We start from the raw sequence: 26,046 nt of genomic DNA, 5'->3' as shown, positions 1-26,046 counted from the left end.
ATGTGTCTTATTCTGAAGCCCTGGGCTGTGGACTAACTCAGTCCTTTAGTTCTTAACATATCCCTACTTTCTCATCAACTTCAGTAGCAACTAAGGTTTCATGAGCTCCTGTTAGGTTACATATGTTAGGTAAATCTGACCTAACCTCTCTCCCCACTTCCCCAAAGGAGCCTTACCCAGGAGAAGCCCTCCCCTTCCTTGGTTGAGCCAGCCATTCATGCACATACTAGGGAAAGATGGGAAGGGTGAGCCAGGGCCTCTGCTAACAACAAAGTTGTTGGCACTAAGGTTGGCCTTTTTATTTGCATAAAGACAGGAGTAGGGCCGACTGGGAGGGGCCCTCAGCCCCGCCTCTCCCCCAGCCCAGCAGCCTGGCGCACCGTAGAACTAGGACCAGCATTGACTTTACCAAGCGAGTCTTTAGGATCCATCCTGTCTGTCTGTCTCTTCTACAGGATCCTTCTTGACTGAGAAGTGGCTAATATTCTTTTGTCCTCCAAGCCCAGGTAGCCAGGATTTGGGTGGAGTTGAGCAGCTGCCCCAGGAGTGAGTGGTTTCCCAAATGGAAAGAACTAGGGGAGCCGAGGAGATGCTGCTATGCCCACAGGCACAGCGTCTGAAGGCCAGGACGTGCTCCAGAACAGGGTTTCCAGAGGCCCCCCTGCCCTGAAGCACTCAGACTTTGTTGGTTTGTGATACATCTACTGTAAAAACCCTGTCTCAGACTGGCCCTCTGCCTCACGCTCTCCTGTTTCCTCAGTCATGTGCATGGCAGGAGGGTTTCACCAGCCTGGCCCCAGTCACGTCACGTTTGGTTGGTATTTTCCTCTTTCGTTCGAGCCATCCCTTGGGCAACTCCTCACACGCTCATTTGTGCTTTGGCTGCTCCAGTTGCTTAAAATCTCAGTTGTACAAACTCTCCGGGGCCTGAGCTTCTGAAGCAGAGTAGTGGATAATTAAACCTAATTGAGCCAACTAGAAACACTGATTACCAAAAACTGGCCCGAAGTGGAAAGAGACATTGCCATTTGGGAAGAGAATTAAAGCATTGGAAATGGGAAATATGGGGAGGAGACGTCCCTCCAGCCTTCCTATTGGAGCAGTAGCAGCATCAGGGCCCCCAAGGAAAGCATCTGTCACGTTCCTCAGCAACCCCTTTAGGAGTGGGTATCCGGGACTCCTGGGTTAAGGTAGTAGCCCAATAACCTGTTTTTCTTCACAGTGGAGGGGAGAGGGGACCAGGTTCCATCCCCCTCGCCCAGATGACCAGTCACCCTGCGAACTATGCACCAGAGCAGCCTGGGAGGAAACCTGGGGCTTCCCTGTCACAACCAAGGCTTCTTCATTCATTACTTTCATCCAAGTACCTTTTTAGTGTTTTCCGTATGCCAGGCACAGCTACTAGGTTGGCAAACCTTGGGAATCAGGTGGAGATGAGATGGTGGGAGCAGAACCAGAGGTAAGGAGGCTCAGTGACAACCTGGGTAGGCAGGAACAGCCATGTGGCCAACACCCAGCCCCGAGGGGCCCAGAGCTATTAGGTTCAGGCAAACCCGGCATCAGAAGTAGTCCTCCACAGAGGTGACTCCTCAAAGTCTGGATTCAGGGGGGTCTGCTATGGGTAGAACAGGATTCCACCTGAGCCCCCTGACCAGGAGTGGAGGGTTGCTTTTTCTTGGTTCAGATCAGCAGTTCTTTATCTTTTTAGGATCATAGATTCCTTTGGAAATACAAAGACAACTGGATTTTCTCCCTAGGAAAACATACATGCATAGACATTTCTGCACACAATTTTAGGGGTTCCTGGATCGCCAGGAGTCCATCCTTGCTTCCTGAGTCTTATAAGCGACATGGAGTCTGACCTCTGCCAGGGCACTTCCTGCAGAGAACAGGTGATTTGGCTCACTCTATAGGGAGGAAAGCTGCCCCATCAGACAAACTGCAGGACTCTGTCTGCTGCTCCCAGCCCAGGCAGGAAGCATCCGGGGAGTTGTTCCTGGGACTGACCCCCAGGTTGGTGCTGCCGAACCCAGAGGCTGATCCTGGGACTCACCTTCCAAGAGCAGGAGTCCCCTTGTTCCCCACCTCTGAGAGGAAAGCGAATAAATCTGTGTCCAGCCTGAATCAGTCATTCCTTCTTCCACTTTCCTTCCGTTCCCCTTCCCCTGCCTGCGGTCAGCTTGTGCTAGAATGCTCTACAGAGAGAGCACCCTAAAGGTAACCAATGTGTTGGGGAAGCGAGGGGCAGACAAAATTCTGAGGTTTTTCTCCTCCCTCTGCATTATTATTATTATTATTATTATTATTTTATCCTTGGGATGATAACTACCTCTCCCCTCGTGCATCGAGTCCTGCCAGCATCCTCCCCTCAAAGTTCTTGTGGGAATGGGCCTGTGACCTCTCTCCACACATGACCCTTTCCACCATCAGCCCCACAGTTCTCCCCTTCCAGGTGGACTCTGGGAGGACACTGCCCTCCCCTCCTGATCTCTTCTGAGAGTCCTCTCTACCTGCCAGAATTCTGATCTACACAAATAAGGCAAGTCCCAGTGGGATGTTGGGATGGGGTCCTTTGATCTGCCCGAGCTGCCAGTTGGCTTTATTTTCTCCCAGCTACAGTCTGGACGTTGGCTGTGTTTTCTTTCTTTCTTTTTTCTTTTTTTTTTTTTTTTTTTGCCTGTGACCCTTGTGTATCTCCAATGGCAGCAACATCAGAGGGAATTCCCAGAGCTGACAAATGATTGGAGGGGAGGAGGGGCAGCCACCAGCTTCCGGGGGCTGCACCTGCAGCCTCCCTGACTCATGCACACAGGCTAGCTGCCCTCAGTACCTGCAGGTAGCTGTACAGGTAGGTCTACAGATGGGAGGGGTTGGGGCACAGAGCCATGGAGGGGGGCACACACTCAAGGAGATGGGAAAGTAGCCAGAACTAATACAGACTAGGAGGTAACCATCCAGGCTTTGCCTGGCTTTCTGATTTTGTTGAGTGTCTGGCCCCTTTACACTCCTGAACTGTCCCTGCAGCCTCATCTACCCAAAACAGGGAGGAGGAAGAGGGGCTTGTGTGGGAGGCCTGGGCCCTTTCACAAGGACACGGACCTGGGTAGAACGTCTGGGCCCTTCTCTTAGCCTGTTCATCTTTAGAGATGGAATCCCCTTAGAGAGGTGTCGACTGGATGAGAGCTGCTTCTTTAGTTTAGTGTTGGAGGGAAGAGTGGAGGGGCTGTGGCTCCTGGTGGTAAGGAGGGGTGAGGGTGGAGAAAGAAGTGGCCCCTATTGCCAAGGGGTCCTATCCTGCTTCACCTCAGCAGTCTGGATCCTGAGCACTGCCCCATTCGTGCACTAAAGACCACCGCCAGAAGGGGCCCAGCCCTGAGGGGGTCTTAGCTCCAGCTGTCACCTGAGAGAGATCCAAGTGCTGATGGAAGACTAGAGCCATGAGGATGGGAACATGCCCTGTTAGCCCTGAGAGCGCTGGGGACTGGGTTGTGCTCAGCCTCCCAGGGGTGGGTGGGAAGATGGGAATAATGTACCTCTCATCTCCAGCAGTTTTCTGCCTTACATGGGAAAACCTGAACTGGGCTTAGCAGACCTGTACAGGTCTGACCCCTCAGTCCTGTGGGAGGCAGAGCCAGGATACCAGGGTCTAAGAACTACCTCCTGCCCTTGGCTCAGCTCTGATTTAGGAACAGCGTGGGGTCTGAACCCTGAAGAACCTGGACGAGGTGAGCCCTGATTTCTGACCCTCTCTGTGAGCCAGGTTTCCCTGCCCTGGGTTCTGAGGCCGCCCATCAACTCCTGGCACCTTCTGATGTTGGAGGCAAATGAGGCAAGATCAGTGGCACCGGATGTCTATTTCCTGTCACTGAACCTGTTCCAGCTTTGTCTCCCTGGGATGCTGCTGTTGCCATGCCGACAACATTCACTCTCAGAGGGGCTGTTACTAGGCTGCAGGCCCCATTGTGCCTGCCTAACGTCACTGACAGTATGACTTCCCAGAAGCAAAAACTCTACCCCTGGGGCCCCTTTTTCCCTACAGATGGACCCCTGCTTCCCAGCCTCAGTTTATTCATCTATACAATGTAATAATGGGACTCTCTGTTTGCAGCCCCCACCTGGGCTGCCCAGGACTGGCCCGCCCAGGACTGGCCCTTCACTTTCTCTGGCTCCTGAAGCACCTTGACGGAAGATGTCTGTGACAAATTGTAGCCATAGGCCTGCTCTGCTCAGAGGTAGCTGTCCTCAGCCCAGGGAACCCAGGCTTTCCTAGACTCTGTTACTAACCCTAACCCATGACTATTGCTAGACCCTGGGACTGCCCCTTTGCCTTGCTTGACCTCAAGACCTCTTCCTCTTAACCATTGCATGACCTTTCCTTGACCTGTGACCCGAGCTGATTATTCCCTGCAGTGGCCCCGCTCTCCTTTTCCTTTTACCAGTCCTCCTGCTGATCTTACTGATAGCCCAGAACCTGGTCAGGAGTCAGGTGACCCCTGCACCTGTCCAGGTAAGCAGCATATGGAGGAGGAGAAAGCCTCCCGGGTCCCTTCACCCATGGGAATGAGGCCACAGTGTTCAAACCCTTCCACAGATATGCCACAGCTTCCACTGCTTCGGAGAGATGTGCTACCAGGAGGCAAAGTTCTCCAACCAAATGGCAGAGTGTAAACCTGGGGAGCATTACTGTGAGGTGAGGGGTGGGGCTGCTGCAGGGCCCCAGGTGGGAGGCTATTACAGAGGTTGGGAGTGGTGCCATGGGAAGGGGGACTGATTCACGTACATACAGGAAGGTGCTGGGAGAGAGACACTGAAGTGGGAGGGAGAGGCGTCAGTGTTTGAGATGCTGGGAGAAGTTGAGATACAGCCCAGTAGTGGCTGCCCCCCGCCCCATCCTCCTGGACTCTTCCCCACTCTCTATCCAGCTGATTCAACTTAACCCTTCCCACCACACGGCCCGGTGCAGCCACAGTTGTGAGGAGGGAAATGAAACCGGTTCCAGCCCCTGCCTGCTGGCCAACGACTCGGCCTCCGGCCCAGGACCCTGCTCTCTGCAGTGCTGCAGTGGCCGCCCACTCTGCCTGGTGCTCAGTGAGGTGGCCTCAGGTGAGAAAGTCCCACCAGCCTGCAGCTCCGAGCCCCTCCTCCATCGCCTTCCGATTTCAAGCCCCTACTCTGACTCCTGCTCCCACTGCCCCTATAAGTTCTGAGTCCCACCCCTCCTTTCCCTAGCCCATAGCTTTGCCCATCCACTAACTCCCAACTCTGAACCCCACCTTTTGACAGGTCCTCAAATCTGAGCTCAGTGTTCACCAATTCCCCAACCTCTATCAACACCCTAACCTCTAAACCTTGTCAGGCTGACCCTTATCTTTGAGGTCTGTTCTCCTCATTGACTCCCCAAGTCTGAGCTTTCTACCATCAGTGCCCCAACCGCTTCCAGATTCCCCTTCCCAACTCTTACCTTCCCCAGCCCATCTTCGCCAGTACTCCCCTCCCCCCAAGCTCCAAGGCAGCCGGAACAATCTCCTGTGCTTGTCTAGGGTGGCAGCAGAGAGGGAAATTTCAAGTTGTGACTGTCACACATGCACAAGATGCCCTCCCTTGTGGTGGGGGCTGGGACTTGGCAGAGGAAATGTCCCCAGCAGAGGTGTCACAGCACTTCCCCAGTCAACCCTGCTCTGCCCCCAGGTCTAGGCCACCTGACCATCCCAGAGGACAAGCTGGTTCCTGCTCCACCAGCCCTTAAGAGAAATGTGAGTGTGTCATTCACACGTGCCTGCTCTGGGAGGTGGAGGCAGGGATGGGCAGCGTGTAGTGGCTGGGCCGGTGGGATATGCGTGATGGGGCTCCAGGCTTGCCTCTGTTCGGCTTTCACTTCCTATTCAGTCTGAACACAGCTCGCCACCTGTCAACCTTCCCTCCACTTTCTGTTCCAGGAGAAAAGCTGTGCCACCTTCTCCTGCCAAGGCAGTGACTGCTTCAAAGGGCAGAAAGCTGTGACCACGTGCCCTGAGGGCTTGGATTTCTGTGAGGTGGGTCGCTGGAGTGCTCCAAGGATTGGGATGCTGGTCTTCCTCAGAACTGCCTGGAGAGTAGGTCAGCAGCTGAATCTGGCTGGAGCTAGACCTTCTGGGAGCCAGGCTGCCTGGGGTCTAGCGTGAGTGACCCTCTCAGCTCTGCCTTAGGCCTAATCCAGGGCAGCAGCTGGAATTTTCCAAAGTCTTCCTGACATGCCCCCTTACTTCTGTTCACCCTGTGTGTTCTCTGGAAACTGGCTGGCTGACCTTGTGGGAAGGAAGGTAGGGGTTCAGAGAAGTTCAGCTCAGCCATGGCCCACCTAACACTCTGCTTCCGTGAGTGGAGAAAAGGGGCAATGGGAGGATGACTGGTCCTGTCTCTTCTTGCAGCTGAAACGGTCCAGATCAGGTTACACTGCGGGTTGCAGCCAGGCCTGTGTGGCAGAGATCCACAGGTGTTCTGAGTCTGTGGCTCAGGCCTGCTCCCAGGAGTGCTGCCCAGCCTCGGCCTCAGGCAGCTGCCTCCAGCTGGATGGGAACTTCCACTTCAGCCAGGCAGCCCCAGGGGCCACCAAGAGCCCCCTGCACTGGTCCCTGTCCGGGACCATGCTGCTGCTGCTGCTCCTGCTCCCCTAGCTGGGCCCGGCTGAATCAGGGAGCGCCAGCAGGAAGCCCTTGCAGGCCTTGCAGGCTCCCAGGCCCACCCCCAGCTCTGATTCTTGTAGCTGTATAGCTGTATCTTTAGGGAAAGGGATTTATCAAGCCCACATCTCTGGGTTTGAGGCTCCTGCCTTCTACCTCCCAGGGCCGAGGCCTGACCATGGTGTCCTCCAAGGGGTCAAGGACTTAGCCCCAACCCCAAAGAGAGGCTGGCGTTTATCTGGAAAAACAACCATTGTTTTTTCCGCCTGACCCCCATCAAGAGGGAGGGCCCCAAAGTCCTGCAGAGGACAGATTATAAAATGGGCCCAGCCCCATCCACTTTTCCCAGACCCTCCTCCCAAGCCTTTGATGGTAAGAGTGGGCTAGAATTGGGGTTCCCTTGCTTTCCTGCAGTGACACCCAACCCCTTTATCTCTAAAGGTCTGTATCAATCCCCTTTCCCTTCATCCCGACACGACTTTGAAACCAAATTCAAATAAACGAGTTCCATCTGTGCTGTGAATATTTCTGGGAAAAGGACAAGATTGGGAAGAAGGTGATATGTGCTCCTGGAAGAGGTTTACATATAAAAAGTTGGGCTGGTCACTAGAGTGGCAATTCCCAGCTTAGGGAAAGAAGAGGGTGCACTGGTTAGAAGTCACAGTGGTCACTCGTCCGGCACTGACCCTTCAGTTCATGTCCAAGCTTGAGAGTAGGTGTATTCATTAAGATAATTCATTCATTAATTCACTAATTTAATAAACACATTCTGAGGACCAACTGTGCTGGGTGGCGAGGAAATGACATAGCCCGGTCCTCAGAGAGGTTACAGCTTAGTGACATGGTCCATAGGCTGAGAGACCAATCCTGGGCTCCCTGATCTGAGCTGGCCCTTTTTTGTCCACCTGAAGCAACCTCCTCATCTTAGATGAGGAAATTGAGGCCCCAAAGGAGAAAAGCCATGCCCAAATGCACGTGACCAGGTGAATCAGGGGACGGGGCTTGGGAACAACATCGGGCACTGTTTCTGGAGGGGGAGGAGCAAGGACCAGCTTAGGAACACCCTTTACAAAGCACATTCACATCCGTTATCCTCATATAGCTTCATGAGGCAGACAGAACTGGCTGCTCCCCGTCATATGTCATACACAGCATCCACACCCTATGAAGCTAAGGGAGGAAATATGGCAGTGTGTGGCAGTGTCCATGGCACAGAAGTGGGAGTCAGACTTTTTCAGCAGAGGCCCAATTTGGCCACTTGCTAGCTGCAGGGCCTTGGTCAAATTGGGTAACCTCCTTGAGCCTCAGTTTCTTCAGCTGGAAACTGGGGATAATGGTTCTTCAGAGTATTATTCTCCCCTTTAAGCTAGGACAGGGCAGTTATTTGGGAAGAGTTCCACTGGAGGCCAGAGTTGGACCCCCTGGATGAGAGTTGAGAATGGAATTGAAAAAAATAAAAATGCGTAATTTTTCTCTTAAGGCAGACATGACCATATTCCTTCCGGGCCCTGGGCCGGGAAATCTGACCCCGTGACTTAGAGGGTCAGAGGTGGAGGTTAGGGCATTCTTTAGGAGAAACCTTTCCGGGTGCCCATCGCACCCCAGGACCTAAGGAGTTAATGGGGGCGGGGAGACCCTCTTGATTTTAGCAGGCATGCTGGGACTTGAAGGCTGGGTGACCATCGTGCGCGGGGGCTGCTGGGAAATGTAGTCACTGGAGCGCCCCGGCCCGATGTCCAGCGCACCCAACAGTGACCGCTCAGGAGGTAGGCGGCAATGACCAGGCTGGGAGCAGGGAAGCCAGGACAGGGCTGGGCAGGAGGGAGCAGGCAAGCTGAGGGCTGGGACCCCTGTCCTGCGGCTGCCAGAGCCAGACACCCACCTTGGCCTGCAGCTGATGCAATGAGGCCTGCTGGGCATGGGTGAGGGCCAACAAGCAATGGGACACTCTTCCTGTCTCCAAGGAAAGCAGACCGGGATTTGTCCAGGATGAGACCTTCCCTGAGAGTAACAGGGTGCTTCCCCCAAGCCCATGCAGACACACCACTGACACCTCCCACAGAGAGATGCCAGCAGGACTAACACTGCTCCCCAAAAGAGAGGCAGCGCCCCACCCCCAGAGCACTGGGAGTGTGCCCCCTTCTCCATTAATGGCACCAGGCACCCCACTTCCCACACATAGACTGGATCCTACTCGAGAACAATTGGACGCCCTCCCAGACAAAGGGCGTACAACAAAGAGGCGATCCCGGGGCAAAGAGGCGATCCCTGTCCCTGGAAACTTTCCAAGGCCCATCCTAGGGAGGAGGAAGGTCAGGCCTCTACCTTCTCCCTGCACAAAGGCCCCTCTTCCCTGCCCTCCAGCCCTTTAAGGCAGTTCCATCACCTCCTGGGTAACTTGTTGACCAAAGGGGGCTCCCATCTGCACCCCGCAGGTGTGTCTGCTCAGCAGGAGCCAGCATGGACCAGTCTGTGGCTATACAGGAGACCCTGGCTGAGGGGGAATACTGCATCATCATATCTTTTCCGTGCTGAGCTTTCCAGCCCCAGGGCCTGCACTAGGGAAAGTAGAATGGAAGGTGTCTACATGTCTGCTCTCCTCCCTCTCTGTGCCATCAGGGGAGAAGGAAACCAGTGTTTACTAAGCACGTAGTACTGAACTTTGCTAGGTGCTTTAAATACTCAGTTATCCTCCCAACTCCCTATGAAGTTTGGGTTTATGATCCCCATTTCACAGATGAAGGCTCAGAGAAGTAAAGCTGCTTGCCCAAGGTCACACAGTGAATCTGTGTGGGCAAGGGAAGGGTAGGGAAGGTGGGGAGAGCTGGGTTGGTGGGGAGAGGGAAGGTGGGGAGAGCCCTGGCCACTCGTTTTGTTCAGTTTCCCTTGACCCTGAGCAGCAGGCGGTACAAGGTGTGCTGTGCGAGGGAGACAGCAGACAGAGCCGCCTCCTGGGGCTCGTCCGCTACCGCCTGGAACATGGAGGCCAGGAACATGCGTAAGTGTGGGGTTCGGTCCTCACCTGTCTGGGCCATGGGGTTATTCCTCACTGTACCCTCCAGCTAGACTTCAACCATCCCTCTGGGACAGAATCTGAGTCTTCTAGAGTAATTGTAATAATGATTGTTAATATTTTTTGAATACTACATTCTTCTTTTAACCTTTGTTTTCAATATAATTTGTTTAATTGTAAATTTACGGTGAATACTATATTCTAAGCCCTTCATATACATTGGCTCATATAATCCTTAACATTTGATGAGAAAGCTTCCGGAGAAGAGGCCGTTTAACATACTGGCCCAGATCTTGAGCCTCGTGGCCTGACTGCCTGGGTTCACATCTAGGCTTCGTTATTTCTAAGCCACACAGTCTTGAGCAAGGTATTTTCCTCCTCTGTACTTCAATTTGCCCAGATTGAAGATTAAAGTGAGTTATTACATGCAAAGTGTTTAAAACATTCTGAAGCACATAGAAAGTGCTCAACAACACCCACAGAAGCAGAGAGAATAATACTTGTCAAAGTTCTCATCACCAGCAATCGAAGCTCAGGGTCTCAGAGCTGAGACATCTTCTAAACCACCGCCCTCACTTTACAGATGGAGATACTGAGGTTCAGGGAGGGAAAGGGGGTGGCTAAAGTTGCACTGTTCCTGTCACAGGCAGTGCTAGAATGTGCAACGGATAGATCAAGCATAGGTTTTACTAATAAAGCAGGGGCTCCCCCAAACGAGACAAGTTCAGCTTTGATGACCTATCCGTAAATTGCAGTCTCTAACGGGTACCATGGACAGAGAGGGCTTGAGGCTTGTGCATACCTGGATACAACCCAGCACGGCCCTAGGGACCAAGGAGGGAGTGTGAGCAGCCCAAAGCCTCCATGATGGATGGGCCTGAGGGACAGCCAGAGGGCCCTGTCCTCACCTCTGCTTCCTGCCCTTAGTCTCTTCCTGTATACGCACCGGAGGATGGCCATTACCGGGGATGATGTCTCTTTGGACCAGATAGTGCCTATCTCGCGGGATTTCACACTGGAAGAAGGTGCCTCATGGGGCTGGGTGGTACAAGTCCCCCTCCTCTGGGCCCCAGGTCATTTTTGCCCTTGTTGGGGGTGGGGCACTGGGAGCAAGGATGGTGCTGGGACTGGGGTGCTCAATTGCTAAGGTCCTTTTCATTTCCCTCCTCACAGTGTCCCCAGATGGTGAACTCTACGTTCTTGGTGAGTGGTCCTTTTAGTCGGGGTCCCGGTTAGAGTAGGGGATACAGGATCTGCAGAGAGGAATGATGCGAAGAGCACCCTCTGATAGCCTTACTGCAGCAAGCAAGACCATGCAGAATACCGCCTGCCCACCTCTCCGGCTCAGTTCCTGTCACATGCTTCCTTGCTTGCTGGGCTTGGAATCCTCTAGATTGTTCCAGCACCTCAAATATGACACGGTTTCAGCGTGGAGCTCCTGTACATACGATTCCCTCTGCCTGAAAGCCCTCACACCTCTTTTCTCTTAGCCACACATCTTAGGGCCTCAGTTCACACTTTCTCCAGGAAGCCTTTGTTGAACTCCTGAAAATGTACCTCACTGATACACATTCCTTTTTTTGCATTCTTGCCAGTTCTCTGTCACTCACAGTGATTTAATTATTTGGAGTGACCTACTCAATGTCTGTTCTCTTTGCCAGACTATAATCGTAATAGTAATAATAATAGAAATGAATATTTAATCAATGGTTATCTTGTGACAGGCTCTATGCTAAGAGCCTTACGCACATTATATGGTGCTTTCCTCACAACAACTCTACGAGGTTATCACTGTTTTCATCCCCATTTTTTGGATTGGGTAACTGAGGCCCAGAGACATTATGTAATTTAGGAAGTGGTGGAACCAGGATTCAAACTCAGAATCCAGACTCTAGAGCCCATGCTCTTGATCATTCTGCTAGACTGCGCCGACTCACTCATTAGTTCAGCACATGTTTTGGGATGCTCCCTGTGTGACTGCCAGGGGTTGGGGTTCCACTATGAACAAGACACCGTCCACAGTATAGCTCCCTGAAGACAGGCCACATCTGTTCTCTTCACCATGGTATTCCCAGTGCCTAGCGCGTGCCTGGCACAGTCGGGTAGACTGACTGACGGACAGCCCCTCTCGTCTGCCCCTAGGTATGTGCTTTTCATTACACCTGCAGACGGATGGACTACAGGTCAAAGAAGTCGTCTCTTCCAGCTCCTTCTAGTATCGCTGTGGCAAGGCTTACTGACTTTTTAGAGCCTTGGTGCATGCCCTCTGTAGAGTGAGGATGATGTCCCTTTGGAGCTGACGGTACACAGGGTTCCCCTATTGCTCCAACAGCAGCCTTTAGTGAATTGCTTAAGGGCCAAAGGGACTTTGGGAGATTTGGCTGCTCATTCTCCATTCTGGGGACTCCAGCCTTAAGATGCACCCATCCTTAGCTCTTAGAGGTCAAGGGCTCATTTCTGGTCTCCTCTGTGCAGGCTCAGATGTGACCGTCCAGCTGGACACAGCAGAGCTCAACCTCATATTCCACCTACCCTTTGGTTCACACACCAGGATGTTCCTCCAGGAAGTTGCCAGGGCCTGTCCAGGTAGGTAAGACCCCAGGCTCCCTGGGAGGGTTGAATGGGCACTGACCTACCCACAACCAGATGACTTTCCACACTCTGGACTCACACTCCAGTTTCTGTGCCCTCTCAAAGCTGCTGTCATGTGGCTACAGTGCCCCCAAGCCACCAGCCAATCATGGTGTTTGCTTTTCAATTTTCCTATTTCTGGATCTGAGTTTTAACTCCAGCAGGGCCCCTTTATCCTCCTGGCTCTGGGCAGGGCTGCACAGGGTGGGTTCTGATTCTGATGCAGAATCTCTAACAAGTTGGCAGAGTCAACTGCTTCTAGAGGCCCATCTTCCCTCTGTCTGCCAGCCACAGCTAGAACCAAGGGAAGTCTGTCACATGGGCCCTCCTGCCCTTGAACCTTGCTCTGTACCCCCCACTGCAGCTGAGAAAAAGGTCTAGCTTTGGCTTAGCAGTGAGAGGTTAGTGGCCTCTGGGGCAGAATTTGTTTAGGCCAGGAAGTCAGCCAGGCATATTTGTAAAGGAGAGTTTGGACAGAGCAGAGGCTCAACCGCAGAACATGCAAATTTGAGCCACCAGGTGCTGGAGCTTAGGTGTTCACCAGACACTATTACTTGTTTCCTTTCAGGCTAACATTTTGTCTCCGCAGGAATGAGGGGAGGGCTTTCCTTCTATCATGGTCTCACCATGGAGCATGAACGTCTGGGGTTTGTGCCAGGAAGGGACTAGCTTTGGATGCAAACAGGGGTATGGGGGAAAGGAAGAGAAACAAAGATTATAGAGCTCTGAATGCCTGGTTAAGGGGTTTACTGTATATTCTATATGCAGGGGAAATTTTATCTCCAAACCTTCAACTAGTAAGAATAAGTTATTTTATGATTATTATTAGTATTTGTTGGAGGGGTAATAATAGTAATAACAACAAAGAGCATGGACTTTGAAGCTACACAGCCCCTTGCATTTGAAACCTATGTTTGCTGGTCCCTAGCTGTGTGACTTTGGGCAAACTACTTCACCTCTCTGAACCTTAGCTTTGTAGACTTCTATATGTAAAGAATATCTTTCTCACAGAGCTATGAAAATTAATGAGATAATACATGTGAAAGTGCTCAACACATAGTAGAAGCTCAGAAAATGTTTCCTCCTTCCATACAAGAGGGCTCATAACTAACATTCATTGTTAACTTGTGTGTTAGACATTGTGCTAAGAACTTTTCACACATTATCTCATTTTCTTTACCACAACCTTACAAGGTAGGTATTATCAATGTCTCCATTTTACAGATAAGAAAACTGAGGCTCAGAGAGGTTAAGTGCCTTGCCCAAGTACATAGTTGGTAAACTATACAGCCAGGACTAGACAAGATTAGATATTCTACTCCAGAACCTGAACTCTTGAATTTTGCTCTAATGCTTCCTAAACTCATTCTCACTCGGTGCCATATACATGACTCGGGGAAGGTTTCATGTCCGAGGTTATGTGTGAGCTGAGACTTGAAAGATGAGTGAGATTTTTCCCAGGCAGGCAACAAGGAAAGAAGGGCAGTCAGAGGCAACAGCAGGTCATTTGGTGGGATTGAACTTGCGGTTGGAGGAGGGTGGAGAAAGAGCTGAATCAGGAGAGGCCAGCAGAGGCAGCTCATGAAGGGTCTTAAATAATTAATGAAGAGCTTGGACTTTGCCCTATACCTTATGGGGAGCTGTAGGAGTTTTAAAGGAGGGATGACAAGGCAAGATTTGCATGTAAGAAAAGTTCCTCTGGCATCTGCTGTGGAAGGGATGATCCTAAAGCAGGGAGATCAATGGGAATGTGTTGCAATAGTCAGGCATTAAAAATGAGGCTTGGACTAGGGCCTGGTAATGGGGACAGGGAAGAGAGACTGGACTGGAGAGATCAAACAGATGAGAATGAAGGTGCCATGGGGGTACTGAATTTGGGTGTTCACAACTTTAGCCCCAGTGGTTAGAACAGTGCCTGGCATGTGGTAGGCACTTAAATATGTGTTGAATGGATGAACAAAGCTTGGTACCCGGCTGTGAGATCGAAGGAGAGGAGTTGAGGATGACTTTCCTCTTTTAGGCTTTGACATCTGTCAGTCCCTCATCTGCTCTTCCTTCTGGAGTCCACACCTGGGGTAACCAGCAGGGAAACTACACTAACTCAACTTCTCTGAGCAGTTGTGGGGAGGGGGGCAGCTGAGTGAGAGGGGACTCTCAGAGCTGACAGGCTCTTGGATATCCACCAGCCCAACCTTTGCATTTGTTAGATAAAAGGACTGAAGTCCAGCATGAGGTTACAAGTAAAAGTAATTAGTTTTCTCCCACGTCACGTGTTTCCCCGGCTTGTCTTGAGGGTGGATTTCATAGCAAGCACCCTGCTTTTACTTAGAGTGTGTGTGTTTATTTGGAGTAGCTTGTGAGTTGCTCATGGGGATTATGGGTAGTTAAAGCACCCAGTCCAATCCCTAGTAGCGACATCTATTTGAGTTCGCACTCTGCCATGCAGTCTGTGACCTTCGACTTAACCACTCAGAGCTGTTCCCTACCTCCTAAACTTTGTTGTGAGGATTAAGGAGGTAATATACCTATAAAGCATAGAATAGACCTTGGCACACAGTTTCCACGAGGTTGGAGTTGTGGTACCTTGGAACAGCACTTTTGGGTGCACATTTATTCCGCACGTGAATCTCAGACCCATGCTGTGCGCGAGGGAAACAGAGAAGACTCTCCGGAGAGGATGAGCGATTTGCTCACGGTCATACAATCATGCAGAGGTGGAGCCCGCTCTTCAAGCCCGTGGTTCAGTAGTCTCTCCTTGTTCTGGCCACAGGCTTCGACCCTGCGACACCTGATCCTGAGTTCCAGTGGCTGTCTCGATACAGGTGCACCCAGCAAGAGCCTCCGCTGACCTGTTGGAACTCGGCCTCAGGCATCAGAATTGGCGGAGGCAGGTATCCGTCTTGGGACGGGCGGTGCGGATTGGAGAAGGCTCGGCTGCAGGGGCGGGCTCAGTTCTGTTTAGGGGTGGGGCTATGGGTCAGAACAGCCGTGGATTGGAGGAGGTGGCAAGCGGGGACGGACCCCTGTGGGGGCGGACCCCTGTGGGGGCGGTGCGGGCGGGGCTATGCGGGCGGCGTGATGTAGAACTTGAGGGAGCAGGCACGGAAATGTCCGCCACCGCTGACTGTCCGGAGCGCGACTCTGCAGGTCCGTCGAGCGGTGGGAAGCTGGGTTGGGGCTCTGGGCCCGGGACGGCGGCGGGCCCGGCCCTCGAGTGGGCAGGGCCTACGGTTTGGCGGGTGGACGCACGGGGCAAAAACTAAGGTCCTGGCCCTGCGGAGGCGGGGACATTGGGGCTGAAGTTCTGTGGGGGTGTTAGTTATTCTTAGGCGGGCGTGACGAGGGCAGGGGGGTGGCAGTGGGGTACTCTGGAATCCCAAGGCTGGGGTTGTGGTAAAGTTCCATTTCTGATTCGCTGTGTGACCTGTGGCCAGTCGCTGCACCTCTCTGAGCTTCGGTTTCTCTATTCTAATCTTACGTGAGTTTTTTCAGCCCTGACTTTCCCGAGTTTGGCTTCTGTGGAGATGCAGTTGCACCTACAGAGTCTTACTTTGGGTGAGGCATCCTGTGTGTGTTGGGGTTGCCTGGCTTTTTTGTTGGTCCTCAGACCCTGTGATGGATGAGGCTGTCCACCCTGGGACTAGAGAGCAGGATGAGGTTACAGGTGAAAGGGACTAGGTTTTTTTCCACCCAACCCTTGGTGGATAATGTTGTGCAGCACAAAAGGCCAATTGTTGAGCAGGAGGTTGTTTTTTGGAGAGCAGGAGGCCCAGGGCCTAAATTTGGGTCAGTCTGGTGCTTTGGGAGGATCTGCAGGCCTGTATTTTCTGTCCAGCTCGTAGGTTTTCTGCTAGGGCTCCCAGGTATTTTTTTTCTCCTGGGTGTGCCCATGCGGCTCCAGTTACGTGGGCGCTTTGGCATGCCCACTAGTACCCATTTGTGCCCCTTTACTAGAGGTGAAGAGTCTGTCAAGTAGCACTCCCTTTGCTCTTACAAGGCTTGGAAACTGTGAGGGGCGGGAGCAATAGCATGTTGCACAAGTTTGTAAAATGAGAGGAAACTAGGCGAGCGAAGGACTTCCTCAGTGCTTATGCTTTGCCTTCATTGCAGCCACCGCAGGACGGGTCTTAGCGCCTGGTGGTGCTGATAGGTTGCAGCTTTCATGTGCTTATCTCAGCTCATTTGAAGTGCTGATCTTGAGACAGCTATTGCTTCAGTTTCCATGACACTCTGGGCTCTGGTGCTGGGACCCGTGAGAGTTTAAGATTAAGAACATATCCTCTCCTTGCTCCTCGAAAGAGGCTGCCAGAATCCAGACAGTCGGCGGAGGACAGGCCCAATGGCAAAAGAAAAAGGTGGGTTCTGTCTTCTCCACCAGCACACGAGAAACAGGCTGTTGGAGCGTTTCTTTCCCTAAGCAGAGAGAGGTCTTCTGGGAGAAATCAGCCCAGCTCTGAAGCCATTTATCAGCCCTGGGTGGTACAGGGCCCAGGGATCTCAGGATCTTTTCATTGCCTTTCAGAAAATCTCCCCAAACCAGCCACATGCTGGTGAGGAGTTTTTGTCAAGATTTTGGTTTGAAATGATTTGTCCCCATTGTAATACCTACAGTAAGTGGGGTGACCCTATTAATTGCTAAGTTACTTATGTTAAAATTGGGAAGAAATGGCACCAAGCCTCCCGTTCTGTTTGGGTCAGCTCTGTTTCCAGAGTTGCTCTGGCCTCAGAGGAGAGTCGTATCTTGTACTCCTTTGGGCCTCCTCTGGTTGGTTGTTCTGGATAGTCCAGGCCCCAAGGGAAACGGGTGTGGATTTGGTTCTTCCTGTATGCATATGATCAAAATATCCACTTCCCGATAGCCTGGAGAACCAACCTGCGGCAAAAAGTTGCTTAAAAATTGTATCTGTGGTGCAGGTATCAGGAAAAACAGGGCTTCCTGGAGGAGCTGACAGTCTGACAGAGAGGGATCTGACAGTCTATACGTAGAGGAAGAGAGTGTCGTGTTGGCCCAGCAGGAAGTGGTCCTTGTAGGGTGAGCCAAGGGTAAGAGCCCCCTCAAGGCCTAACTATTTTAGGGACAAGGTGAATCTGGTCTTTACCCCTCTCTTTTGCCTTGGTGGAGAAAGGCAAGATGTCACTTTGATGCTTCTCTCTAAAATGTCTATTCCTTTCTTTTGGTCTCTGCTGAATTCAGAGTGTCAGGGCAAGCTTGGTAGGGATTGTGGTAGCAAAGGGAAATGCAGCTAGTTTTAGATTGGAGTCCATGCCTTCAGGTTCCGACGGTATCTTTGTGCGGAGTTGGGATGTTGAAGTGCGATGTAATGCTTCTGGGTGAGTGGCCGCCTAGGTTCATCTGATTCTCTTGCCTTCTTCAGCGGCTGAGATCTTGCACTGGTCTCAGACAAGTAGATGTTATGTTGTAGGTAGGGGCTTTCCGCTTCTTCATTTATTTAACTGTTCTTGGTGTAGCTTTTTCTTTCCTTAAAAGGAAATAAAGAGAAAAGACTCCTTATTTCTATCTAGCAACTGAAGGTGTGCTTATCCGAATACCCTTTTGGGGGGTCCTGCCTAGGGCGCATTCCTCATCCATGTCATTGTGTAAAATAGTCACCTGCATTTCGTCCTGGGCACATGCAAAGACCTGGAGCTGTGTTCTGGAGGCTTCTGAGCTATGCACTATAAAGGAAATAGCTACTCAGAACTGGGGCCATTCTGGGTCAATTTAACCAAGTGGTAGTAACAAACAAATTTTGGTCTTTTGAAGAGGTTTTTTCATTCCATGTTTGATTCAAAGTGAGATAGCTTTGTAGTAACTCAAATTTAGAATGAGATGTGCTATGAGTATTTTTTCCTCTGGACCCAGGAAATAAAGCATTAAAGTCTGGCCTGAGAAAGGAAATGGATGCTATTTATATCTCAGTGTAGCTTAAAGGGTAACCTAGATTATCAGAGTAGAAGCCAGAAAGAATGTTGGAAAAATAGCCCCGGGTCGGTGGGTCTGTCTGTCTGTCTCAATAAGTGGTCTGTGTGACTGACATCCTTTTAGCATGGAGAAAACGAATTTTGCTAGATGTTTATCCCACAGGTAAAATACCACCCATCATCTCCACCTCTGTGGCAAGCTCTGCAGGCTGCTAAGCAAATTAATTTGAATCACTTTGTTTCTTTAAACAAAAGAGAACTGTGTTCACTTTTCTTCTTCCTTTTGTTGTCCCTTCTCTATTTTCCCTCTTTGTCCCATTTAACCTTGTGTTTGTTTCTAGAACAGGAGAAACCCCTGAAGACTTCTTTCCTTCAGAAAACAGTTTGTTTTGGAATTCTACATTAGGAGTCCAGAGCAAGAGAGTTGACCTACAAATGTTCAATTAGAAGTGGAGCTTTGCACAGAAAATTCCTCAGGGAGGGAAAGTTCAGGAAGAGAGAGGGCATCAATATTTATTAGAGGAAAGACAGTGTTGGAACATAGAAGCTAGCCGACTCGTATGTTTTCTTTGCTGCTTAAAATGTATTGCAACAAATTTGTAGGCTTTGCTAGTGATACACATGGGAAGTGACGCTAGCAGGTATGAATGAGGATTTGAACAAAATGTATGTCTAAGTGGCCTGGATATTTTTATTTTCATTTTCATTATTGAACCTTGGTTGAATATTAAATTTGTCTCTTGACTTTGCTTTCTTTCATCTGTAAAGTGGAAGTGAATGTTTGCCTCCTAGAAGGTCACACAGGACTTAAGGCATGCCACATGATTTAAGGGTGCTTTCATTTAGGAAACATTTAAGAATTGCAAGTTCCTACCTCCAAGATCTTAGAAACTGGCTGCCTGCCTCAGGGCTTATCTCAGGCTGGTTTCTTCCAAATAACTATGTTCATCATTATCTTCTTTACTCCTTCCCCTCCAGTTTCTTTTCTGTTAATGCAATCACTAAAATCCTCGGTCATCCTGGACTCTTCCTTCCCTTCTCATGTCTAATAACCAAATTCTGTCCATTGTTTTTCTGCAATTTGAAAATTAAAAACAATTTTTTTAAATCCCCCATAGTTCATGTTGGTAGCTTCTTAACAGAACTAGTACAGGGATGAGACTTCCTAACCTTAAGTCTCCTTCCCCCTTAGGGATCTCTTTAGAACGGAACTTCTATCAGGCCTTACTATTTTGTGTGGGAAACTTGAATGTTGCATCATTCCCTGTTGTCTATAGAATAAATTTAGTTCGGATTCTTTAGCGTGAAGTTCAAGCCCTGCGTGGCCCCCATCTCTAGTCTTACCTGCCTCAATTCACTTTCATTTCCTATGATTTCACACTTGACTATCATTATTTCTGGATAAAGCCCTGTGCTTTTTCGTCTCTTTGTTGACGTGTTTTACAAGCTTAAACTTGCTGCTAGTTGCATTTTGCATCCTCTCTCCCCCCCCAAATAGCACCCTAATGCCTTGTACCTCAGTAGGTGCTCAAAACAATGTCTGCCTTCTTTGTGGGAACTATAGAGACCCTCACAGTTCACAGCCTGAAGTGCTTTTGGCCTGCTCGACTCCTGGCCCCTTCCTCTTTGAGTATGCTCTGCCCTGCTCCCCCCTCTTCCTGCCCACTTCTCTTTCAGCTTTATCGCCAGACCACAGGCAGTTCACAGAAGACACAGTGAAGAGAGAGCCTGGGGAAAAAGTCAAGTCATCTCTCCAGTAGCCTAGCACCACTACAGCCTGTGGCCGTGAAGTAATTGCGCCGTCTTCCTCCTTGAAACTAAACTGGTCATATTTAGCCTGTGCTAACTTAAGGTATTCGCAGAGGGTGCACATTGGATTTTGAATTGAGGACTCAAAGGTTTGCATGGCACACGATGCGTTTTTAGAGATACCTCTGCTCATTTTAAATGCCAAAGTCTATGGTACTTTTTAAAACCATCAGATAATGAGAAATGTTAAAAAGGAAGAAAAGAGAGAAAAATACTTAAGAAGCATGGTTATTTGACTCTTAAGAAAGTAACAGAACTATCTGGGGTGGCGGCCAGGCTAACATAGGAAAAATTGATTCTTTGCATTCTTTTTAATGCTGGGCGCCCTGTGTTAGGGGCTTCTTTCAAGAGTTCCCTGCCTTATGTCCCATGAGCTTTGACATGAGAGTAAAATCCAAACTCTACATGGCATTCAAAGTCTTACAGTTTGGCCCTGATGTATATAATACAAGTTTATTACTAATAAAAAAATTTTATTCATAAAAAGTTTATTACTGTTATGACTGTTTATTATCATTATTGTTAGTGGCAGGTACCATTTATTAAGCACTCACTGTGGGTGTGTGGGCCTCTGTGTGCCACCAAAGCGCTGTAAGAGGATGTCTGTGTTTCAGAGGAAGAGATCGAGGCTTAGAGAGGGTGTGTAACAGACCGGTGATCAGCCACTAGTCAGTGACAGAGTTGAGACTAGAACTCACGTTGTCTTTTTTAATCTAATGCTTGAGCCCTAACCCTTACACTCTTGTGTATCCCCCGATGCTTCTCAAACAAAACTTCATTTCTGCATATTTCTACTTATTTCTGAACATACCACAATGCCATGTGTTTGTGCTGAAATTATTTCCTCTGCCAGAAACACTTCCTGAACCCCATGCTTTTCTGACAGTTAATATAGCTTATTAGTTAAGAGCACAGACTCTTGACCCAGATTCCTTGGGTTTGAATCCTGGCTGTGCCATTGATTAGCTGTGTGTTCTTGGCAAGTGACTCAACCTCTCTGTGTATATCTCCTGGTCTATAAAGTGCAGATAATAGTAGTACCTACCTCATGGAGTAGTTGTGAAGATTAATATACGGAAAGTGATTATTAAAGCCATGCCTGTCATGTAGTAAGCCTTAAGTATTTTCTATTAATATTATTCATGATAATATTACTGTCATTGTCAAAATGAACACGGCCTGACTTGGGTTTTGGGTAATTGGATCTGGATCTATTTCTCTCCCCGTGAATTGAATGTATCTCTTTCTGGTATGTGTTGCCCTGTCTTAGACTGAGAGAGCCTATAGGATGGCTCCCTGGTGGTGTGTACACAGTACGGTGTCATTGAACTAACCCACTTACTCCTGCCAGTTTGAATTGTTGGCATTTTGCTCGCATGGTTTTGCAGGTTCTTCTAGCGTGCTGGAAGTGGAATGCAAAGGCCAGTGACTGAGAAGATAGGAAGGGATCCCTACCTCCTCCTAGACCTGTCTAGTAGCAGCTCAAGGAGGGTAGGATGTGACCTCCACCCAGCAATGACAGCCACACACCCGCGCATCCTGTGCAGACCATGGTGGTGCTTTTGCTTTGTTATCCAGATAGACTCAGTCCTGCTATTCAGCTAGTACTTACCCCTAAGAATTTATAGTTTCATTGAAGATGTACTCCTGTTTGCAAAAGGGGAGGCTGTGGAGTGGAGCGGATCTGGGTTTTAATTGTCCTTGGGCATGTCTGCTATCTGCTCTGGGCCTCAAAAACCGCATTTGTCAAAGGAGGCCCATGATCAGAGATAACGCGGGAAGCACAAGAGCCAGCTGTTAGCATATGCTCGATACATGATAGTTACTATAATCAAAGCAGTGGGAGGTGAGCAGTGCTGCAGGAGAGGGAAAAGCGCAAACCGGTCCTGGTCTATTGTGTACCAGGCAATGTGCTGCTAGACCCTTGACTCATTTAAATTCCATTTGTTTATTCTTTTGTCCTCTCTGTAAGTTGGGTAGTATTATCCTCGTTGTGCAAATGAGGAAACAAATTAAGTAATTTGCTTGAGGTTTCACTAGGGTAGTGGATGGGGCCAGTAAAATCGCCAGGTCTATTGTATTCCAAAGCCCAAAGCTTTTTCCCAAACACTAATTTCTCTTAAAGTGCCAAACAAGTTATATGGACAAGAAGGCCTACAGAATTCAGAGGAATGACTACCTGAGGACTAGTGTGGTTGGGAGTGCCTTGTGAAGGAGGACGTAGGGTAGGAGTTGAGGCTGGGCCTCGAAGGACAGGTGGCCAGAAAGTAGGAGGGATTTCATGTGGAGGCAGGAGTAAGGAAGGGTGGCGTGCATGAGGAACCGGTCTGTTGAGATTGGGCTATTGTCTTTGGGTGGTGGATTGGTGAGAGAGGGGAGGGCTAGTTTGGAAAGGGCCTCATATGCCAGTTCAGCCTGTTTGGATCTTCACCTGCAGGCAGTGGTGTAATACTGAAAGGTTTAGAGCGGGGAGAGTTGAAATCAGAGTTTAATCTGGCCAAGTCCAGAGACTGAATTGGGTAGGGAGAAGTGGGAAGTTCTCTTAGTTGGGAGACTTTGAGGTAGTAAGTGAGGAGAGGATGACCTGGAGGAAGGCAGCTGTGAGAAGGAAGAGAGATGACTGACTGGCTCTGGGGGTGAGGAGAGGGGTGAGCCGATGGCAGGATTGCAAACCTGGCTGCCCGGGAGAGCGATGGTGCTGGTGATGGAAGGGAGAGCCCAGAAGTCAAAGCATGGCTTTACCTGGGACCCATCTGTGCAGAGAACATCGTGTAGAAATGCCCAGTGAAAACTGGAGGGACTGAATTCAGGCAGAGTTGGACAGCTCCATTTAGAATTGACTGTGTCTGATGATTCCTTTTTTATTTTACATTTATTGGGGCGACATTGGTTAATACAATTATATAGGTTTCAAATGTACAGTTCTATAATACATCATCTGTATTGCATGTGTGTTCATCACCCAAAGTCAAATCTCCTCCCATCACCATATATTTGACCCCCTTTACCGATGATTCTTATAGAAGATAAAGAACAAGGTGTAGATCTGTACTGTCCAATATGTAGCCACATGTGGCTGGGTAAATAAAAGCTCAGTTTCTCATTCGCTGTGGCCACATTTTTAAGTACTCAAGTGTGGCTAGTGGCTACTATTTGGGGCAGTGCGGTTATAAGACGTTTTCATCATCACTGAAAGTGCTATTGCTCTAGATCTTGGGGAATACCTACAAATAACTATGGGACCTGCAGTGGGAACAGAGCAAGAGGAGGAGACAGAAGGAGCAATTGAATTAAGAAATAATGTTGTTGCGTCTTGGACGATTACCAGAAGAAATGGGGTATTTGGATTTTGGTTTGAATTTACTTTATTTCCTTATGTGATGCCATGTTTTGGAAAAAGCCCAGACCCCAAGTCAGTAGTATGCCTGGCTACAAGACCCTGAAATTGAGGCCTTGCCTCCTGTCTTTGTTTTGTAGATCTGGGCCTTCAACAGATCTGGTTTAGCGTCTAGGGCACCTTTTGGCCATGCAGCTTGGGATAGCACTGAGTTAACCATAGGGAAGAAAGACAGCAACTGTATCAACCATATGAGGCAGATACTGTTATCTTCACTTGAGGAAGTAGAAGCTGAGAGAAGTTAGTTAACTTATTCAGGGTCATACATCTAGTAAGTGGCAGGGCCAGAAATGGAACATAAGTCTGACTCCAAAGCCTATGAGATATACACAGAAGGTGCCACAAAAATGTATACACATTTTAAGAAAGGAAAACTGTATTAAAATTGTAATACTCAATATATACTGATAACAAAAGGTGAATACAAGTCACGTTTAACTTCTGCAGTTACAACAGGTAGCCGCCAAAAAAATGTATACAAGTGGACACTTTGGTCAGCGTTGCTCAAGCAATAGTTTGCTATAATCAGAAGTGTTTGGACGCTGATGGTAACCACTTTGAGCACCTCTTGTTATTGCAGAAGTCAAACGTGACTTGTATTCATCTTTTGTTATTGGTATATATTGAGTATAACAATTTTAATACAGTTTTCCTTTCTTAAAATGTGTATGCATTTTTTTGGCACTCTCTGTATGTGTGTGTTTGTGTATATATATATATATCTTATTTCATATATCTTCTATAAATTATCTTATATCTTATTTTATCTAACTTAGAAAGTACCTATAAGCAAAAAGAAAAAGAAATCCCACCACTGAGAAATGACTAGTATTAACATTTGGTGTATACCCTTCGAGACTTTCCCACGAGTATATGTAATTGTCTGTATACTATATGTATGTTTGTAAACGTGTTATATATGTGCATAGACACATCCTTCAGTCCTTTCTGATGCATATAGATATGTCAGGCCATGCTCTTCACTACCATCCTCAATCCTTTATCAGCAGTTTTAAAGTCCTAAAAGCTCTGAAGACTGAAAAAATTTTTTTGTAAGTTTGGCCCCATCTCAGTCTGGCAGTAAGACTTGTTTGAACTGACATGAGACTATTTATAGGCTTTATCCCACTAAGTGTTACTACTCATAAATGGCTCTGTGGAAATATGAAAGTTTTGATTACTGAGTGTTGGCTCAGACTCTGCTGGGAGCGTTATAATATATGGTGTAGGTAACATGTTATTTTTCTAAAATCCCCCCAATTCTGAATTCCAAAATACATTTGGCCCCAGAGGTTTCAGCTATGGGGTGGTGAGTCTGTATCAGGCATTACTGCTGCTCGGGCTCAGAAAGGAGCCCAAGGGTCACTGGTGTCTGTGTAGTGAGACCCACGAGAAGGGTTTTGGTTCTGTAAGATGTGCAGTGCAATGCACAGAATTCGCAAGAAAAATAGAACACTTCCGCGCTTTTATAAATCCAGGTCAAGCTGCAGTTGTTACTATGGTTGACCTAGTAGGTAGGCTCTTACTGGGAAGTGGTTTAAATTGTAGGTATGAAAGGTGATCATCAAAAAAGCACCCAGAAATGGCAGCAAGCTTCTGCCCTGTGACTCTTTGTTCAGTATGTTTACTCACTGCCTGGTTTGTGCAATAATATGTTGCGGTAACCTGGGGCCACAAGAAAAAACATCAGCCCCTGCTCCCAGGAGCCTGTGGTCTAGCTAAAGGGGTGAGACAAATAAGAGTTCAACAGTTACAGTCCACTACGATAAATGCCTTGAAAGAAGGCAGCACTGTGTGTGAGAGAAAAGAAGGAGAGGGCCAGAGACTCCTGCACTGAGTCTTGAGGGATGAGTTTGAAGTTGACCACATGAAGGTGGATTGAGGGGTGGTTAGGATATACCCAGGATCAGGGGTGGGGTGAAGAGGAAACATCTAAAATCCTCTTGGTGTGACTGGATTCGGGGCGGGGGTGGGCGAAGGGAGTTGGGAGCCGATGGTGGCACGTGGGGCTAGTTACAAAGATCCTTTTATGTAATTCTCGGAAGTTTGGGTTTTAGTCCAAAGGTGATGGAAGTTATTGAGGGGTTTTATGCACAGGAATGGCCTCCTCAGATGTGTGTTTTCTTTGAGGTGTTGGCAGAATGGATTGGAGGGGGTGAGAATGGAGGGAGGGAAATCACTGACGGTGGTTTCCAAAAATATTCAGCGTCTGACCTAAGGCATGACAATGGGGTAAGGAAGGGGCCACAGATAAACACGTTTAGGAGAGAGGACTTATAGGACTTGGTGACTGAACCTGGGAGGAAGGGGAAAACCCCAGACGCCACCTCTTAGGCTGAGGGACAAAGGATTAGAGGTCTGAGGTTGGAAAAAGGGCAGAGCGGGAGTGGGGAAGCAGGAGAGGAGGAAGGACAGGAAGCTGTGGCCAGACAGGGAACCATGGGGCTGTGTGATGGTCAATTTGGTGAAGAGCTGCTGACAGCCACCTTCCGTGCCAGATTCAGGAGAGAAAAGATTCCGAGAAGACTGCCTGAGGCTGGAAATCCCCAAATCATGCCTTAAAATTTCCATACATAGAGTGTGGAATGAAGTTGCAGTCATTGCTGGGCTGAGTC

At 49.1% G+C, this 26,046-nt stretch overlaps 2 protein-coding genes across 2 annotated transcripts in view; both read left to right on the top strand.

Annotated features, from left to right (window-relative positions):
- Positions 1 to 93: 93 nt before the first annotated feature.
- Positions 94 to 7,173, top strand: LOC109444886 (uncharacterized). Its single transcript, XM_074334421.1, has 8 exons — positions 94 to 3,725; positions 4,109 to 4,232; positions 4,440 to 4,507; positions 4,592 to 4,690; positions 4,923 to 5,103; positions 5,689 to 5,753; positions 5,937 to 6,032; positions 6,408 to 7,173. The coding sequence occupies exons 2-8, from the start codon at positions 4,190 to 4,192 to the stop codon at positions 6,651 to 6,653; spliced, it is 798 nt and encodes a 265-aa protein (XP_074190522.1). The 5' UTR covers positions 94 to 3,725; positions 4,109 to 4,189; the 3' UTR covers positions 6,654 to 7,173.
- A 1,146-nt stretch (positions 7,174 to 8,319) lies between these two features.
- INPP5B (inositol polyphosphate-5-phosphatase B) overlaps positions 8,320 to 26,046 on the top strand; it is a 44,953-nt gene continuing 27,226 nt past the window's right edge. Inside the window, 8 exon segments of the mRNA XM_074334420.1 lie at positions 8,320 to 8,425; positions 9,095 to 9,176; positions 9,563 to 9,657; positions 10,600 to 10,697; positions 10,846 to 10,875; positions 12,148 to 12,258; positions 15,074 to 15,235; positions 15,238 to 15,450. Coding sequence (XP_074190521.1) covers positions 9,120 to 9,176; positions 9,563 to 9,657; positions 10,600 to 10,697; positions 10,846 to 10,875; positions 12,148 to 12,258; positions 15,074 to 15,235; positions 15,238 to 15,450 — 766 coding nt within the window. The 5' untranslated portion in view covers positions 8,320 to 8,425; positions 9,095 to 9,119.

This window comes from Rhinolophus sinicus, linkage group LG06 (genome assembly GCF_036562045.2).
Source record: "Rhinolophus sinicus isolate RSC01 linkage group LG06, ASM3656204v1, whole genome shotgun sequence".
NCBI classification, from domain to species: Eukaryota; Metazoa; Chordata; class Mammalia; order Chiroptera; family Rhinolophidae; genus Rhinolophus; species Rhinolophus sinicus.
This window is presented reverse-complemented; position numbering and strand designations above follow the sequence as displayed.

What these genes read in the sequence shown, in the direction of transcription:
- LOC109444886 (XM_074334421.1), top strand. Translation starts at nt 4,190, where the DNA reads ATGTCTGTGACAAATTGTAGCCATAGGCCTGCTCTGCTCAGAG. An exon ending in TAGGCCTGCTCTGCTCAGAG is followed by an intron (nt 4,233 to 4,439) that starts GTAGCTGTCCTC and finishes TCCTTTTACCAG; the next exon opens with TCCTCCTGCTGATCTTACTG. An exon ending in CACCAGCCCTTAAGAGAAAT is followed by an intron (nt 5,754 to 5,936) that starts GTGAGTGTGTCA and finishes TTTCTGTTCCAG; the next exon opens with GAGAAAAGCTGTGCCACCTT.